The following is a 17,352-nucleotide window of genomic DNA, read 5'->3' on the forward strand; positions in this document are numbered from 1 at the left end:
CCTAATGCTATGTCACAATGCCTATGTCACTCACCTCACTTCATTCACCTCATCACCTTGGCACCTTATCATCTCACATCATCACAAGAAGCATGAACACAGTGCAATAAGATACTTTGCGAGAGGGAGAAACCACATTCATTTAACTTTATTACAGTACTAGAGGCCCAGTGCACGAATTCGTGCACGGGCAGGGTCCCTCAGCCTGGCCAGCGATCGGGGCCTTCTGCCCAGGCCCGATCAGGCAGGCTGGCTGTGGGGAGGGACTGTGAGAGGTTGGCCAGCTGCAGGAGGTTGGCCAGCTGCAGGAGGTTGGCAGTGGGAGTGCACTGACCACCAGGGGGCAGTCCCTGCATTGAGCGGCTGTCCTCTGATGGTTAGTGCGCGTCATAGCGACTGGTCGTTCGGTCGTTTAGGCTTTTATTTGTATAGATATTATTAAAATTGTTCTATTTGTTGTTAATCTCTTACTGTGCCAAATTTGTAAATTTATCACAGGTATGTACATATAGGAAAAAACATAGTATATATAGGGTTCATATTACCTGTGGTTTCAGGCATCCACTGAGGGTGTTGGGATATATCCTCTGAAGATAAAGGAAGGATTACTGTACCTGGGATTGAATCTAGGATCTACCCCTTCTAGATGTGTGACCTCTCTTTGGGGATAATGATCAGATGGCTGATGTGAAGATTAAAGGAGTTAGTATGTGTAACATGCTTAAAATTACACCTGGCATATAATGAGTACTATATACTAGGTGTACCAGTTAATAATGCGGATTTTTTTCAGTAGATGGAGTTACACGTATGTTGATATATATATGATTTGATATGTATGCTATTTTGTTGTATTGACAGCAAGCTTCAAAACTTCATATGTCAAATTTTCTGAAAGTGTTAACATCATAGATATTTTTATGCTTAAAAATGTTGAATTTCATGCCCAAAAAAGAGCATTTGCAGAAAGTTTTAATTCATTATTTTATTTTGAAGAAAAGTGCTGCTGAATACTTCGGGAAGCTTATGGTGAACATGCTCCATCTCAAGGTACTTGTGAATGCTGGTTTAAACGCTTTAAAAGTGATGATTTCGATGTGAAAGACAAAGAACATCCAGGTCAACTGAAAAAGTTTGAAGACCAACAATTACAAGCATTATTGGATGAAGATGCATGTCAAAAACAACTTGCAGAAAGATTAAATGTTGCTCAGCAAACAATTTCTGATCGTTTACAAGCAATGGGAAAGATTTTAAAGGAAGGAAAATGTGTGCCACATCAACTGAACAAAAGACAAATGGAAAACCGAAAAGTCATCAGTAAAATGTTGCTTCAATGGCACGAAAGGAAGTCTTTTTTGTATCGAATTGTGACTGGCGATGAAAAGTGGATTTACTTTGAGAATCCCAAACGCACAAAATCATGGGTTGATCCAGGTCAACCATCAACATCGACTGCAGGCCAAATCGCTTCGGAAACAAGACAATGCTCGGCGTTTGGTGGGATCAGGAAGGTGTGGTGTATTATGAGCTTCTAAAATCAGGTGAAACTGTTAATACTGATCGCTACCGACAACAAATAATCAATTTGAACCACATTTTGATCGTGTGCCAGAAGACACGGCAAAGTAATTTTGCTTCATGATGACGCACCATCACACACTTCAAAACCAGTTAAAGACACTTTAAAAGATCTTGCCTGGGAAGTATTAACCCACCCGCTGTATTCACCAGACCATGCTCCTTCAGATTACCACTTGTTCCTATCGATGGCACACACACTTTCTGAGCAGCACTTCAAAACGTACGAAGAAGTGGAAAATTGGGTCTCTGAATGGTTTGCCTCAAAACAAGGAAAGTTCTATTGGGATTGTATCCACAAATTACCTAAGATGGGGGAAATGTGTAGCTAGCAATGAACATTACTTTGAATAAAGCACTTTTGATGTTTCTCTTGAAATTATAATGTTTTCTTTGATTACAAAACCCGCATTATTAACCGGTACACCTAGTATATGCCTGCTCTTATCATTATCATTGAGCCAAGGATGACCCTGAAATGGAAGGGGGATACTAGCCCAGCTAGTGCACTTTAATAAGACAACCAGAATACCTCCTGCCAGACCACTGAAGGTGTCTGAATTTGGAACCCTGATGTAGAACACCAGCCTTGTGGACAGAAAGGCTTTTGTCAAGATAGGAACATTTACTGAGCTGAGCTTGGAAAAAGGGATGCCAGACAGAAATACTGTTTGCTCATGCATCAGAAACAAGTCTGTGATGGCCCCTCGGTGGTTCCCAGGAGCTGCATTTCCACAGATCTTTAGGATCAGATTTAGAGCCACATAGACCAAGACCCCTCTCTGTGTTCTCCCCCACCTTTTAGCACGAGTGAAGAAATCAATGCCCAGACAATCCTCTCACAGCAGGCATCAGTGGCAGAAGCCAGGGCCAGAAACACAGTTCCTTGACTCATGATGCCCTCTCTCCTGCATCCTGTGTTAACCACAAATCAATATGGCGCCCAGGAACACAAGGAGCCAAATGGGCTGCACCCACCACCTGGCAAGATCTGCAAAGGCGAAGCATGAAGGGCCAGCAGGGGTATCTGAAGCACCTGAGGCCACTGGAACAAAAGTCCAGGTGATATGAGAAATACCCTCTGCTTAAGCTGAATGATCTCAGCAGACTGGGTTGAAGCTTCTCTACAAAATGCCCTGTGTGTAAAACAATATCGGCCCCTATCAAAATTCAGCATGCATCTAAAAATAAACACTTAAAAAAAAAAAGGTAAATCCTGAAATCCAATAGATGGCATTGAGAGGTCTGACGTCAACCAATGAGGAAACTGGCTTTGTTTGGTGAAAGGGTTAGGTAACTTGGACCTCTGGTTTTAGATTTCAAAATGAAATTTTTTATTTCAACTTGATCATTATGCACCCATTGAACTGTGGGCAGTGGACACCCTAGAAGTGTATAGGTCATAACCCAACTAGCAGCAATCTGAGTTTTTGTTTCTTCTCAGTCCAGGGTTACGCAGTCAATATTTTCTAGAGGATTAAGCGGAGCGCTGTACCTTCTTCGCAAGCAGACCGCCTTCCCCGATGCGGCTCTGCCTTCAGGTGTTCCACTGCCTCTGGACTTATGAGTTCCTGAAACAGCTTCCTCACCAGCAGCTCTGCTTTCTTTTTTCCCCTTCAGTCCACACCACATAGAGCTGCCACTCTGTGCTGTGTCATCACTTCCTGGAACACCTCCAAGGAACCCTTTACTTGCAGAATCAGGCCAAACCCCTTGTCGGGCCGTGTATGAACCCCGCAGCGTAGCCCGCAGCTCCTCATGAGGGTTGTCTTTCTCACGCTCTGCCAGTGGGAGCCTGTTGTTTCAGCAGCCATGTCATAACTCTCTTTAAATTAGGGGTTTCTTCCTGCAAACTCCTCCCTCCTTGAAACTTGTTGTGCCCTACTCCTCACCCTTCACCCAGGGACTCCCCCTCAGAGCACATTCCTCCTCCATGGTGGTCCTTCTCTCCCACAGGAGGCAAGGGTGGGAATCGCTGGTCTGAATCCCAGCTCTATCACGAAACTATCTGTGTGACCCTGGCCCAGTTGTTAAGCCTCCCTGAGCCTCAGTTTCTTTACCTGCCCAGGGAAATGGCAATATCTATACCCCATGGGACTGGTGTAAGTAAGACTTATGAAATGAGTTCTTGCACAAGGCTTGCCACATAATAGATGCTCGCTAAGTCTCTCCCACATGGTACCTTTAGTCGAAGTGACTGTGTGATATATATTGTCACCTCTCCTTGAACACAGGAGTCCCAGTCCCTGTTATCTCCCAAAGGCACCTAACAAGGTTCTGGCACAGAGCAGATTCTCACACTCATTACCGGCGAGGTGTCATATCCCAGTTACATGCTCTCTTTCTCTCTCTCTCGCTCTCAATCTCGCTCTCTTTCTAGGATGGAAAACCTTCTTCAGTGAGACAAAGTGGTTTAAGCACATGGCTTTTAAGGATTGTGTCCGACAGATACATCTATGAGTGATCCAACCAAGTGAGAGACAGCACTCCCAGAGAAGCCAGAGATGTATGTTTCGAATCTGCTTCCAAAATTCCCTCTCTACTCAAGTCTCAGGGACATGGCCATATTCATAATGGATGGGCATTTGTAATGGAAACCTTCAGGAAATGATGCCAGCTTATACACATCTGGTTACATGTGGATAGTTAAAAAGCATCAAGACTTACTCCAAACTCTCAGCAGAAGTTGCAGTGGTTTTAAACCTTTTTTCTTTTCTTTTTCAAAATGAAATTCTTTCTTCAAATGACATTCTACTTGGAATAATAATATGCAAAGCAGCTGAAAGTGGAATTTCTTTGAAGAGAAGAATGAGGAGCATGGAGATCCTCCCGCCACAGCACACGCGGGGCCTGTGTGTCCAGGAGTGTGTGCATGGGCACACACGTGCTAAGGCGGGCTCCTAAGGCACCTCCACAAAACCTAATTCAAAAACTACAGCTTAGAAGAATAAGCAAATAGTTTAGGACGGCGGTCGGCAAACTCATTAGTCAACAGAGCCAAATATCAACAGTACAACGATTGAAATTTCTTTTGAGAGCCAAATTTTTTAAACTTAAACTTCTTCTAACGCCACTTCTTCAAAATAGACTCGCCCAGGCAGTGGTATTTTGTGGAAGAGACACACTCAAGGGGCCAAAGAGCCGCATGTGGCTCGCGAACCGCAGTTTGCCAACCACGGGTTTAGGAGAATGGGAAACTATACCCCTTACTGGTGAAAAAACATCTACCAGAGGAACACATAGACAAATGAATATAATGTCAAAGGAATTTAAATCTCGTTCCTATGACTGACCTATGAAATACGTTGATGTCAGATTCTTTACAAATTGTCCTCAAGTAGTTTATGTTATAGGGAGAGAAATATAAAGAGAACGGCAGAGGCAGATGCCATCTCTGGGCAACACCGGGCAGTGCATGCCGGTTCCCTTAGGGCCAACATCAGCTGCACGGGAAGCGGGGGTTCATTGGTGACCTGCAACCCCCCAAATGCAGGCTTTCTCTACGAGCAGCCCTTGAATGGTGTAGAAACTTAGAAATCGTTTGGTTGAAGAATATTAAGAGAAAACGAATGCAGTTACAATATACATATATCACTTGGTTTCCTAGTGGAGTATGGCACCCATTTCATTAATAAGTGTATGTGTGAACAGATATGTGTTTTGAACTGGAATTATACACATCAAAATGGTAATAGTCATTAGAGAATCATTCTTATTGTCCTTTCTGAACTTTCCAAATCTTTTTACAATGAAAAATATTCTTTGTGATAAAACATTACATAGGATTATTTTTTAAAAGCCAAGGCCAACAGTTTTTGAAGAAGGACAAAGCAACGAGTTCCGGGAACGTGTGAGGCCAGGAACTACTACCTTGTTCACCACTAAATCCCTCGCAGGCAGCACGTCGCGCGCCATGATGCCCATGGCATGGTACATAGTAGGTGCTCCATAAACGATGGCTGAATGGACAGGTGTAAGGGTCTCCTCTCATCCAGCCCAAGTTGCATGTAAGTTCTGTGCCCATGCCCCTTTCTCTTCTCTTCTCTCTTGTTCTCACAGAAAACAGAAACATTTCTAGAAACAAGCTGACAGACTCTGCTGCTCTTACCAGCTTATATGGGCATTATGTTTTTAAATTCCAATCTCATTGAGTGCAAGTGAACCAGACCCTTTCTCAGGTATGTGACAGCAAATGGAACTGGGGAGAGGGGACTTGGAGGTGAGGATATGTAAAGTAGAGAATTTGGACAGGAAGGAGGGGTTGGAGACAAAATAATGCCCTGTTGGGGAACCTGGATTCCAACCCCGGTGCTGTTGCAAACAGGTTGTGAGACCTAGCTGGGCCTGTTTTCCCATCCCTGAAGGGAAGCCATGTCCTTGCCTCACAGAGACATCATTAAGAAAAGGGGAGGATGGCTGATTATGTAAAGGCATTTTTAAAAGCAAGGGTCCTATTCAAATGCAAGGTTTCCTTAGAGGCAAAGAAGATACATAAGGCAGCAGATTAAGAGCTAACAGGTAGACCTCTCTGCCTTGGGGGCATGTGAGCATTAAATAACTTTACAACCTTTTGTTTCATCACACAAATGCTTCCAGACCTGCTCCTCCTCCTCCATGAAGGCTTGCTTATGAAAAGCATGACTGACATGGACACCCCTGACCTGTCTGCACATAGACAGCCTTCAACCCCCACTCTCTCTCATTCCTCACCAGTCCTCATAGCCCTTAGAGCAGGTCCTCAAGTGAATCAAGTTTATAACCCCACGAATTTGACAGAGGCCCCAGCACAGAAGTCTGGTCATGCCCTGCAGTGATCTGCACACTGTAGACCCTCACTGAAGATCTTTGTTGGCTGATGAAAAGAAATGGCGCTGCTGATCAGCCCGCATGCTCAGGCAGGAATGATTTTCAGGTCTAAGGAGACAGAGTGTGCTGGAGACTGATCACTGACAACTGAGTCTGCCAATGCCAAGCTCTACCACAGAGCTCATTTCACTGATATCTGTGAAAAATTATCGAGGCTATCTCGGTTTGAAATCTTTTATTGGCAATCATATTGATTCCCAGGTGGCTATTTGACCCACAGACCAAGTCTTGGTGTTGAACACCTCAATCCACCCTTATGAGGCATTCATCAAATCCAACAGAACCCCTCCAGCCCCCCAGACTTCATGCTACTGCAGGAAAAAGACCCCAGTTCATTCAATTACTTTCCTGGTTCTTATAGATTTAACATGACATAATCAACTCTTTTTTTTTTTTTTAACAAAAATCTACCAAAGGCCTAATTTTTTTACTTTTTTTTGCTTTCATGTTTGCTGTTCTTCAGAGTCAATGCTCAAAATACACATCAGAGTTCCCTGAAACTATAAGTTTTCCCTGAATTGTCAACACACCTCAGCAGTTCTTACCCCAATATAATCCTATATAATAAAAGCCTAATATGCAAGTCGAACAAAGGGCAGAACAACCTGTGGAATGACTGGTCGCTATGATGCGCACTGACCACCAGAGGGCAGACGCTCAACGCAGGAGCTGCCCTGAGCCTGCAGGCCCCAGGCCAAGAAGGAGGTGACTGACAGCAACAGGGGGTGGGGGCAGGGCCCATGAGTGGGCGGCTCCAGGCCGGCCAAGGCAGGTGCCAGCAGGGGGCTCCCCCTCCCCCGATCACCCTGCCGGTCACCTCACAGATCAGCCCTGATTGCTGGCTAGGCCTAGGGACCCTATCTGTGCATGAATTTCGTGCACCAGGCCCCTAGTATAATTAACTAAAAATCTGACAAATGACCAAATAAGTAACTATTGAATTTTAAGCTCATACTGATAACTAAAACTCATTTTAAAAATGTCTCCAGCTGCTTTTTAAGGATTTTTCCATCCTACATTTCCCCAGGGCAGTGAGGGAGGCTGCCCCAGGGCGATTCTTCAGGAGCTCACCCTCAGTTTCCTGAGCAGAGGCTCACATAGGCAAAGCCCTCCCTGAGCTGGCTTCCCAGGCCTGGCAGGAAATGCCAAAGAGTGGTGGATAGGGTCAATTAGAGAGAGAGAAAGAAGAAAAGTCATGGATGAACTTATTCAAGTCAGAGTTTGTGGGATCCAGTTGGAAGATGATGATTCACAATGGGGATCATACACAGAATCTAAAAATGCCTGAGAATTTTATTTCCTGTAACTATAAAAACAAAAACAAAGTAAACTTACCACTCAGAGGCTTTCCTATCCCTAGGAAAATGGGAGCCCAGAAGGAGCAATTCCTGAAGTTGCTCCTCCCCCTACGGCCTGATTCACCATGCTCATAACTTTCAGAGCCTAGCTAAGTGCCCTGCCCAATGAAGCAGGCTCACAGTATTACCCTCTCCTCTCTACCAACCAGTATCTGATCTTGCAGATGCAGGAATTTCCCTATTTTGCAAATACCCTCCCCTGCCTCCTCTCTTTCCTTGTTGTTTAGCCATTGTCATTTCCTAAAAGGAAGCAGGACACAGAATGCTTGAGGGTTCTAGCTTTGGAAAAATAATAATGAAAATGATATTTGGGGATAAATTATAGGTCTTATCAGCCATCTCTTTGCCTTTATCCTCTTTCAAATGCTACTCATACTTCATGGTCCAGGTTAGATTCCACCTCTTCCAGGAAGCCTTCCAAAATACCTTCTGCAGAGCTTCAAAGGAATCACCTAACTGGCTCCATCAGAAGAGCTACCGTGCTATAGAATATCACTCCGTGTGTCTTTCTCCCACTAGTAGTAACCTCCATGAGTTTAGAGTCAATAGCTTTTGAGTGTTGTAGCCCCAGAATCTAACAGTGTCTGACATGTAACATATGCTCAATAAATACATGTACATTCATTGAAATAATTACAGGCAAGACTTTTTTTTTCTAACCAAAAACCAATTATTATGTGTATGTGTATGTATAAAAATATTAAGCATGCTACTAATTTAACACTATTAAATCATCTGGCAATGTTAAACATGAAAATCTTAGTTTCTCATGCACATCAACAGGTAGTATAATTTTTGTAATTCTTTATGGCTATATCTGTCTTGATGAGCATATGCCTTTATTAAATAAGAATTATGCCCAGGGTTTATTAATTGTAAGATAGAGAACCTGAGAGAAATGAGGCTGCTCCATCTTGGCTGGAGTCAGAAGTCCCTTAGTTTCTTTTAATCCAATATATTTGACAGTTAATTAAATACAATTTTGCAGCGTTCCCTAGCTGTTTCCATTTATTCTAGCATCCCAAAGAGCACACAGCATAGAGGGAACTCAAGTCAAACACCAGTTTAAATTTGATTAAAATTAATGTTGTTCTCATAATTTACCACTTTGTCTGCCTTTTCTCACTGGCCCTGGAGAGCTACCATTCCATTGGCCTTTTCCCATCCAGATCCCACGGAGGATGATCAGTGTGCAATGAGCCAAGGGCAAGTGGGCTTGGTATACAAAAAAGGCCAAATCCCTCTTTAATTATAACTTGGTCATTCAATGGCCTATAGTGACCAGAACTAACCTTACCTGAGTTCATGAATGATGCCAATGGGTTTGCACAATCATTGCCATCAGTCATCCTACCAGACCTGGTACCCGCATCTCACACATTGTCAGTGCCGCCAGCAACCTATGTAATAACCAGAAGCCGTGTGCGATCTCTCTGGAATGTTTCCATAGGGGCTGTTTTGGTCCTACAAACTGAAAAATAAAGGCTCGCCTTAAAATAATTAAACCTGACCTAACACTATCGATGCTCTGTGTGTCTAAATTAAACAAGAAGGCAAGACATCTTACTAGGATTGCAATCGGGTCTTGTGCTCCTTAATCACGTACAAAGTCCTGGTTGAAACCAATTCGGGGTGGCTCAGAGGAATGGTCCTTTCTTTTCAGAAAAAGTGAAACTAAAGCAGGACCCAACAATGGCCACTTAACCCAGCTCCCATTCCCACCCCAATTCTCCCCACTCTGCAAAGCCTGGCTTGAGCTCCTTCCCCTCCCTAGACACTAACCAGCACCCTCTCCTCCGAGTCCTCCTGGTTTGAACACCCCACCCAGAATGTAACTATGCAATGCTGTTTGCTGCTCTGCTTGCTTATGAAAAATAGATACCTCCTGTTCCTTATTTAATAAACCCATCTACTTGAGAATCATCTTCTTTTTTGCTGAAAACCCCACATCTAACACCGAACTCAGAGTCAGGTGCATAACAGCTATTCATTAAAACCATGACTACTGGTCACATTTTCTAAAAGCTCAGTTGGAGGTTTATAAAATGACTCTTCAGAGCATTCCTTTCATTAGTAAGTGAAGGTCCTTTGGTGAAGATAAATATGATTCCCTTTAGGAAAATCAGATGCACAGACATCTGTAGAGTGAGGCGTGTTGTGTTCTACTGACTAGTGGTGGCACAGGACAAAGTTGCTCCCGTAACTGTGGCTGCTGGACAGTGGCCTGAGAAATAGTAAATCTCTGAACCACAGAGGAAAGACTCTCCTCTCCCCAGCCTCACTCCCAGCCTCAATCTGCATGTCAGTTTGGTTATTGTTTTCCCATAAAGGAAACCCATGGTGTCATTCACCACCATTTTATGCTCACAAAGCTGCCTCACGATGAGGAAGACAGCCTTGATGTTCTGAAATGCACCAGGAGAACACCGCTGGCACTGAAGACACCATGCTCATGCCCCCACGCATTCACCAAGGGGTGCAGGGCAGCTGCTCCTCCACAGGGACTCCCCAAGCTCCACCAGGTACAGGGGACTCACAGCTAGACTGACCCCTCCCGGGATGTTAGTGCACACCTACAAGGTGTGAGGCCGTCGGACAGGCACCGTGGGAGATAAAGAAATACTGGACACATTTCTCACTAACCTAGAATTATGCTCAAGTGGAGAAAAGAAGAAAGTTGACTTTGATCCTCTAGCATCATGGTGGGCCTTTGTGCATGTACATATACACCCAAATGCACAGACCCACAGACCTCTGGCACTTCATAACACACATAAAAAACAAGGACAGCTACTATAAGTCCTGTGCTTGTTCAGAAAAGGGATTTTCACATTTTCTGAGGATATTTCTTTCTTCTGCGGGATTAGAGGGATTAGAAAAATTCCATTAGATGTGTTCTCAGTCTGGAATGGCGGGGATCAAATAATTACGAAATAGTAGATTACATAAAAGTAACTTTTTGTCATTGCTGGTCTCCTCGGGGACTTACTTAAGCAAGTGTATATTGAGATACTCCAAGAGAAGTCAAGATTACAGCCTTTCAAAGTATGTGCCACAGAGTCCTTCATTCTTAGAGTTTCCCAAGTGAGGAGGGTTCTGAGAAACACTCTTTGGGAAACAGTGTGCCAAAGAGACATAAGTTTCCTGAAGCCAGGGTCTCTGCCTTGCTCACCAATGTATCTCCAACACCTGGCACTAGGAAATGATTCGATATAATTAACTAAAAACCTGCCAAGTGACCCAATGAGTGACTGTTGAATTCTAAGCGGAAAGATTGGCATTCACAATGACATGGGGGTGAGAGTGTGCCAAGAGCAGGGAACCGTCTTGCCATGATGGCATCTTTATGGTCTGGGCTCCAGGAGGGCACAGGTAAGAGTTTCAGGTGAGGTTGCCTTCACCTTTGCAAGAAGCCGAGAGCTACAAATCCGTAAGGCATCCTAAAAGACTTTGACCATTTTTTTTTTTCCCCTAATAAGAGCTTCATAAAGAATGTTGGCATTTCTCTTTCTTATTCAGAATAAGAAACAACTCAATCAGAGGTCAGACTCCCTGATGTGGTTACAGATTATCTTTGTTTCTCTACTGCCACCTTCTGGTAACCAGGTTCCTACATGGTAAATTTAAAATGCCACTTATTTGTATTGCCCTATGGCATTTCAAGCACTTGTTTACCTCCTTTACCTCCGATGACATTATGCAAGCTAGGAGTGGTGAGGGTGGCCTTTATTCTTTTTCATTTGTCCTGAAAACAACATAGAGCTTTAGTGATTTGCGCAGTGATAAGTTAGAGCAGAGCCAGAACTAACCACACTTGTTGGCTGGGCTTAGTCATTCGGCTTTGTCCAGATACATCTGCAAAGAGTTCTGTGGCTCTCTCTCATCCCCTCACAAGCATAACCTTGAATGGAAAATTCCATGCCTTTAAAAAAGAGGATGCTTTTCAAATACACCCTGATCTTCTCAAGGGTAAAATCTATTCCACTTTACAAGGTTTTTGAGAAAGAATGTAGAGGGTCTATAATAGATTTTTCATCGCACAGTTAAGATACCATATGTCCCCCAGTGCTGCCCCATGATGGCGATCCACCAGCTTCGGCCTAAGCATACCTTGGTTTGGAAGCAGCAATAGAGTTGAGTTAGGTACGGGTGTTTCCGCGCTAGAGCCAAAATCCTCTTCTCGGTCATCGTGCAGTCCACGTCGTCGTCCTGAAGGATGACGTCCTTCTTTAAGACTTTCACAGCATATACTTCATCTTTTCCTTTGAGCTCCGCCAACATGACCTGCAATCAATCAAAACCACCCTGTCAGTATATACACGTAGGGAGAGAAGAAACATGAGTCAATACCAAATGCTTAAAAACAGACTCCTTTCTTTCTATCATTTTAAATAGTATCAAAGCCTTAAAAAATGTCTAGAAAAACTATCCATCCCAATACAGCTACTACCACTTACTCACTTTTAATCTCTAACACAGTGTCTGGGTAAAGAAAACTTCAATGCACATCTGTTAAATAATTATCCATATGTTTACATACATTTGTCATATTTGCACTTAAGAGTATGGTAAATATAGCATAGAATTTTTTTTAACCAGACAGTATTTCATAAGCATTTTTCTACACAGTCTTCATCTTTCTCATGGTGTCTGATAATTCAAGTAAATATATTACAAGTTATTTAAACTTTTACCTCCTAGTAGACACCTGAGTTACAAGTAATTATTAAGTACTATATAAAAATTGCAAAGAATATTTTTGTACATATAATTTTTTTCTTTCTTTTAGATCATGTCCTCAAGATAGAAAGTGGTGCAAGTGGATTATGGGGTTAAATATTTGCATATTCCTGATTTTCAAAGAAGATATACAATATAATGTGCCACTAGCAAAGGAGACGTGTTTTAGTTTCCCAGTTATTTACCAACATTGGGTGCTTCACTTAAAAAGTTATGTTGTTCATGTAATGGGTGTGAAATGTTACCTCGATGCTGTTTTAACTTGCAATAAACTTTTTAAATATTTGTTTTCTAAGTAAATTTCTTTTGCGTGAACTATTTGTCAGTTTCCTCTTACGTATTTGTATGCACTTGGTCCATAAACATACTATCACTTTACTTTCTGTAAAGGTTTTTCTGAATGTGTCTTACAATTTTCTGTTCTTTTTTCTATTAAACAGGATTATTTATCTTTTTGTAGTTGAACCTGCCCTTGTTTACCTTCGTGGTTTCTTCTGTAGCTTTAAAGCTGGGAGTTGTGAGTCCTTCTCCAGCGAACCAATGAACAATTCTGTTTCTTAAATTTGTTTTATCATTTCATATTTTTGCACTCATTTCCCTACAAATGTGACAAGCCTTTCTCCCATTCAATAACTAACTCCTCAGTACAGTTCCAGGGTAAATGTTAGAACTGAAGAGCAGTAACTCAGAAGCTTAATGAGGGAATTCGGGATGTTAATGTGAAGACTTTTAGTTGCTCACATAAAATGCAAACTCTTTAAAACTGGCTCACTGTGACTGTGATTTTTCCTAAGAAATAATCTAGATGCTTCAGAATCATCAGAGTTCCCATCCTGCCCACACGCCATATGGAACCCTGAGGCCTTTGAGGCTCCTCGTTCCCCATGAATCTTGCTCACAATGAAAGCTACTCACATCCTCGAGTTATGCTGGCCAGAGGACTGGGGTCTGCTTCTTATTTAAGCCCGTCTCTAAAGAATGTGATTACTTCAGCCTTTGCCATTTAAGTAGATCCAGTTACTTCCTGCAGCATTGATCTCAGACTGAGATGGGGCAGGTGAGATGGGCCAGGAACCAGGCTCTGTACCCTGGGGGCTCACGGAGACATTCTCCTAGGAGTGGAGTGGCTCTGTCCCCCAGCAAGCCTCCTGACCCACAGCCTGACTCGTGAGGGCATGTGATTCCCAGGAGGTCCCAGAGGCAGGTGCCTGGGCTCCAGGGCAGGGCCTCTCTACTCCGGGAGGTCCTGAAAAAACAACGCTCACCCACTCCCAGGCATGGCTTTGCGAACAGCCGAAGAGGCGAATAGCAGAGATCATAGCTGAAATGTTAACCAGCTTCTTAGGCTCTCTGCCTGTCCATCTCTTTTCTTTAAAAAATTATTTTTATTGATTTCAGAGAGGAATGGAAAGAGAGAGATAGAAACATCAATGATGAGAGAGAATCACTGATGAGCTGCCTCATGCATGCCACCTACTGAGGACTGAGCCCGCAACCTGGGCATGTGCCCTGACTGAACATCAAACGGTGACCTCCTGGTTCACAGGTCAGTGCTCAATCGCTGAGCCACACCAGCCAGGCTGTCCATCTTTTTTTCTAAAATGAGCAGGAATTATTTTTCCATCGCACCCCACCTTCAGAATGGTGGCTGATCACCATGAATGCAGTATTTGAGCACCCTCTGCATCCACACTCCATACCACTGTGTCCGTCACAGTGGGGAGCAGGATAGGGAGGATGGCACCAAGGGCAGAGGAAGGACCCTGATCCAAGAGAGGAGGTGATTATTCCCATTTTCTTGCACAAACAGAGGTTAAACAAAGCATTTAGTAAGGGCCAGAAAAGTCAGTTACGTAACAGTTAACTTCCACAGTAACATGTGCTAAGACTTGTTTTGAGCCCTAAGTTCACAGAGGGCACACATGCTGGAGTTCATTTGCAAAGTCTATATAATGAATTAAAACCAGAATTTCAGATGACTCTCTGAAGGAGGGAAGAATAGTATTGTTACCATTATTGATAATGGAATGCCAAGCACACTTAAAGCAATTTGAACTTTTCAAATGCTTTCTCATCTATTAGGTCACTTGATTCCAATCCCCATTTGACAAGTAGGCTACACGGAATCCCAAAGAAGTAAAAGGCCCACACCAACATCCCCCAGTTCCTATCTGCTTGGCCTCAGGCCACTTCCATGCAATAAGGAAGGAAAATAGAACAAGACCAGGCTGAAAGGTTCATCTTATATCAAACAAACGAGGGGGCAGATGCCCAGGGCAGAGAAAATCAGCAGTTCTACCCACACAGGCCACAAACCTTGCCAAAGCTGCCTTTGCCCAACACTTTGATGAAGTTGAACTCGTCCAGGCCCAAGCGCTTGGCCTGGCCTGGCCGGACTTCGCCGTTCTCTCCAGGGCTCGCCAGCTGGCCGTCGGTGGACCCTGCTGCCCTGTGCTCCTCCCCTCGGTTGTCAAATGACAAGGCCTTCCGGATGTTGTTTTCAAGTTCTTTTATTTCTAGAGCCAAGGGAGACAAGATAATGCATTAGTGCACAGCTCACGAGCCCTCAGATCTCAGAATTTCACCCCCATGAGTCCCCACCCTCTTTTTGGCTTTTCATAGCAACAGATCCAGTATGGCGTTCCTTTATGTTCCTTCATTTACACACTTTTATTGGCACTTAACATACAGCAGGGCCTAGGCATGCAAAGAGGAGGACACAGCCCAGCAACCAACTCCTTCAGCATAGACTGGGCCACGGCCACCTCTCTGAAAGTCCCTTTAGCTCGTGGCCTGTCCAGTTGTTCCTGGTTAGTGCAAGAATCCCAGCCTTCTCGGGAACCTTGCAGAGTTCCAAAGGCCACGGATAACCTTTGAGTTTCCTTTGAAGATTAGAGTAACGACTCACTGAGAACTGTCATCACAGTAATCTTGGTGATAAAATTATTTCATTTTCTAAAGGACTTTATGTGGCTTTGTTGCTGGGTTTACTCTAAATACCCATCTCATGCAAGGTTACTTACCAAACAAGCAAGGAGCTTATCATTAACCAAAGCACTGCTTCCCCAAAGGGACATACTGCAGATGTATCTCAGACGGGGCAGGGTTCTCACTACAATTTCACAATGGTGAGGCTGGAGGGACGCAAGGCTGTGATGCAAACCCCCTGGGGGTGATAACGCTGGGTGAGCCTTAAACCTTTTCTCTTTGAGGAAGCTTTATTGTTAGCTATTAATTCACCCAGATACACATTCCTCTTGTAGATATGGGCATCTTGAGCATAATCCAATTTTAAGACACTCATGAGTAACACTGGGATTACACAAGAGGAACACAGACTCTAACGAGTGGGAATCAGAATCAGGCATGAGTGGCCAGGAGCTTGACCTAAAGAGATCTTCAGCTTCTTTCAGAAGACTGAGGCCCACGGCAGCTCACTCAAGGAACCTGGGGTCTTTTGTAGGTCTGGTCTTTGGCTCCCCTGAGAAGGGGAGGGATGGGGAGAGCTTCTGAGCCTTTCGATATCCCCCCACCCAATCGGCAGTTTCCTATCACATACTCTTCACTAAATATAACTTTTAGTCTCAGCATAGAGCAAAAAGTCTCATTTTCCAAGGCAAGTTATTAAATGGATTTTGGAAGATAGAACTTGGGTGTTTAGGAATACTGAAGCTTGAAGAAAATGTCTACATTCTTACAATGGAGCAAAGAGAAACAGTGTCTTATTTCTGTTTCATAATAATGCCATGTCTTGCTAAGAGGGTTTTCACATTCATCTGTGTACATGTCCCTGCTGGGTAATACTGGTACCTGCATTAACTGGGGACAGAGAGAGGCCCTGAGAGGCTGGACAGCACGCTGCCAAGGCTGGGCAGCACACTGGGTAGAAACCACATAGAAAATAGGTCACCACCCTCTTACTTAGGGTCTCTTTACCATAGGACCCCCATCTCCTTGAAGTGCTCAAAGGGAAACAGGAAAACACCCACACTGGTCCAGGATAATACCTGCTCATCTGGAGCTCACCGAGCATCATCAGATGCCTTACAAATGGGTTCAGCCTCTTTTGGACTGATGCACACTCTAAATGCGCAGCAAGTTAAGCAGAGCAGCACAAAGAGAGACTCAGACCAATTATTTTGTGGCCTCGGGACTGGCACACTGCCCTGCAGCTGTTTTATTTGCTCCTGGGTAAGAAGAGCTGCGTCACATCTGCAGGATAAGATGACCTGGGAGGCAGGTTTGATGGCACAGACTCGGAGAGTGGGGTCCCTAAGCCAGGAGGGGCATGGTCTCGCCCTTTACCACTGGTGTGGATCCACTGACCTTTACCACTAACCTTTGGCCAAATCTTTACAAGTCTCTGACCTTCCACTTCCCACCCTGTAACATGGGACAGTAAAGGAGCACCAGCATAGAGTTAGTGTGAACACAGAATTTGGATAATGACTACAAAAGGGACTTCAAGAAACCCAGGCACTCTAACGCAATATAATTAGTCGTGCTCTGCAGATGCGTACTTCCCTCCCCAGTCTGGTTCTGGTCACCAGAGGGGTAGTTTTGAAGTGTCTAAGTCCCTCCTCAGCCTCACCATTCTGCCTGCAGAATCAGAAACCTCTGCCCGGCCAGCGTGGCTCATGGTTGAGCATCAACCTATGAACCAGGAGATCACAGTTCGATTTCCAGTCAAGGGCATATGCCTAGGTTGCCAGCTTGATCCCCAGTTGGGGCATGCATGAGGCAGTCGATCAATGATTCTCTCTCATCACTGATGTTTCTATCTCTCTCTCCCTCTCCCTTCCTCTCT

At 44.0% G+C, this 17,352-nt stretch overlaps 1 protein-coding gene across 4 annotated transcripts in view; it reads right to left on the reverse strand.

Annotated features, from left to right (window-relative positions):
* The window catches only part of PRKCE (protein kinase C epsilon), a 465,420-nt gene that overhangs the window by 127,588 nt on the left and 320,480 nt on the right, over positions 1–17,352 (reverse strand). For all 4 annotated transcript variants that reach the window (XM_080685092.1, XM_080685093.1, XM_080685091.1 and 1 more), the window contains 2 exons: positions 14,862–15,061; positions 11,916–12,089 (listed from right to left, as the gene is read on the reverse strand). In XM_080685092.1, the coding sequence (XP_080541218.1) occupies positions 11,916–12,089; positions 14,862–15,061 (374 nt within the window). The remainder of the gene's footprint in view (positions 1–11,915; positions 12,090–14,861; positions 15,062–17,352) is intronic.

Source organism: Plecotus auritus, assembly GCF_963455305.1.
Source record: "Plecotus auritus genome assembly, chromosome: 8".
In the NCBI taxonomy this organism is placed as follows: Eukaryota; Metazoa; Chordata; class Mammalia; order Chiroptera; family Vespertilionidae; genus Plecotus; species Plecotus auritus.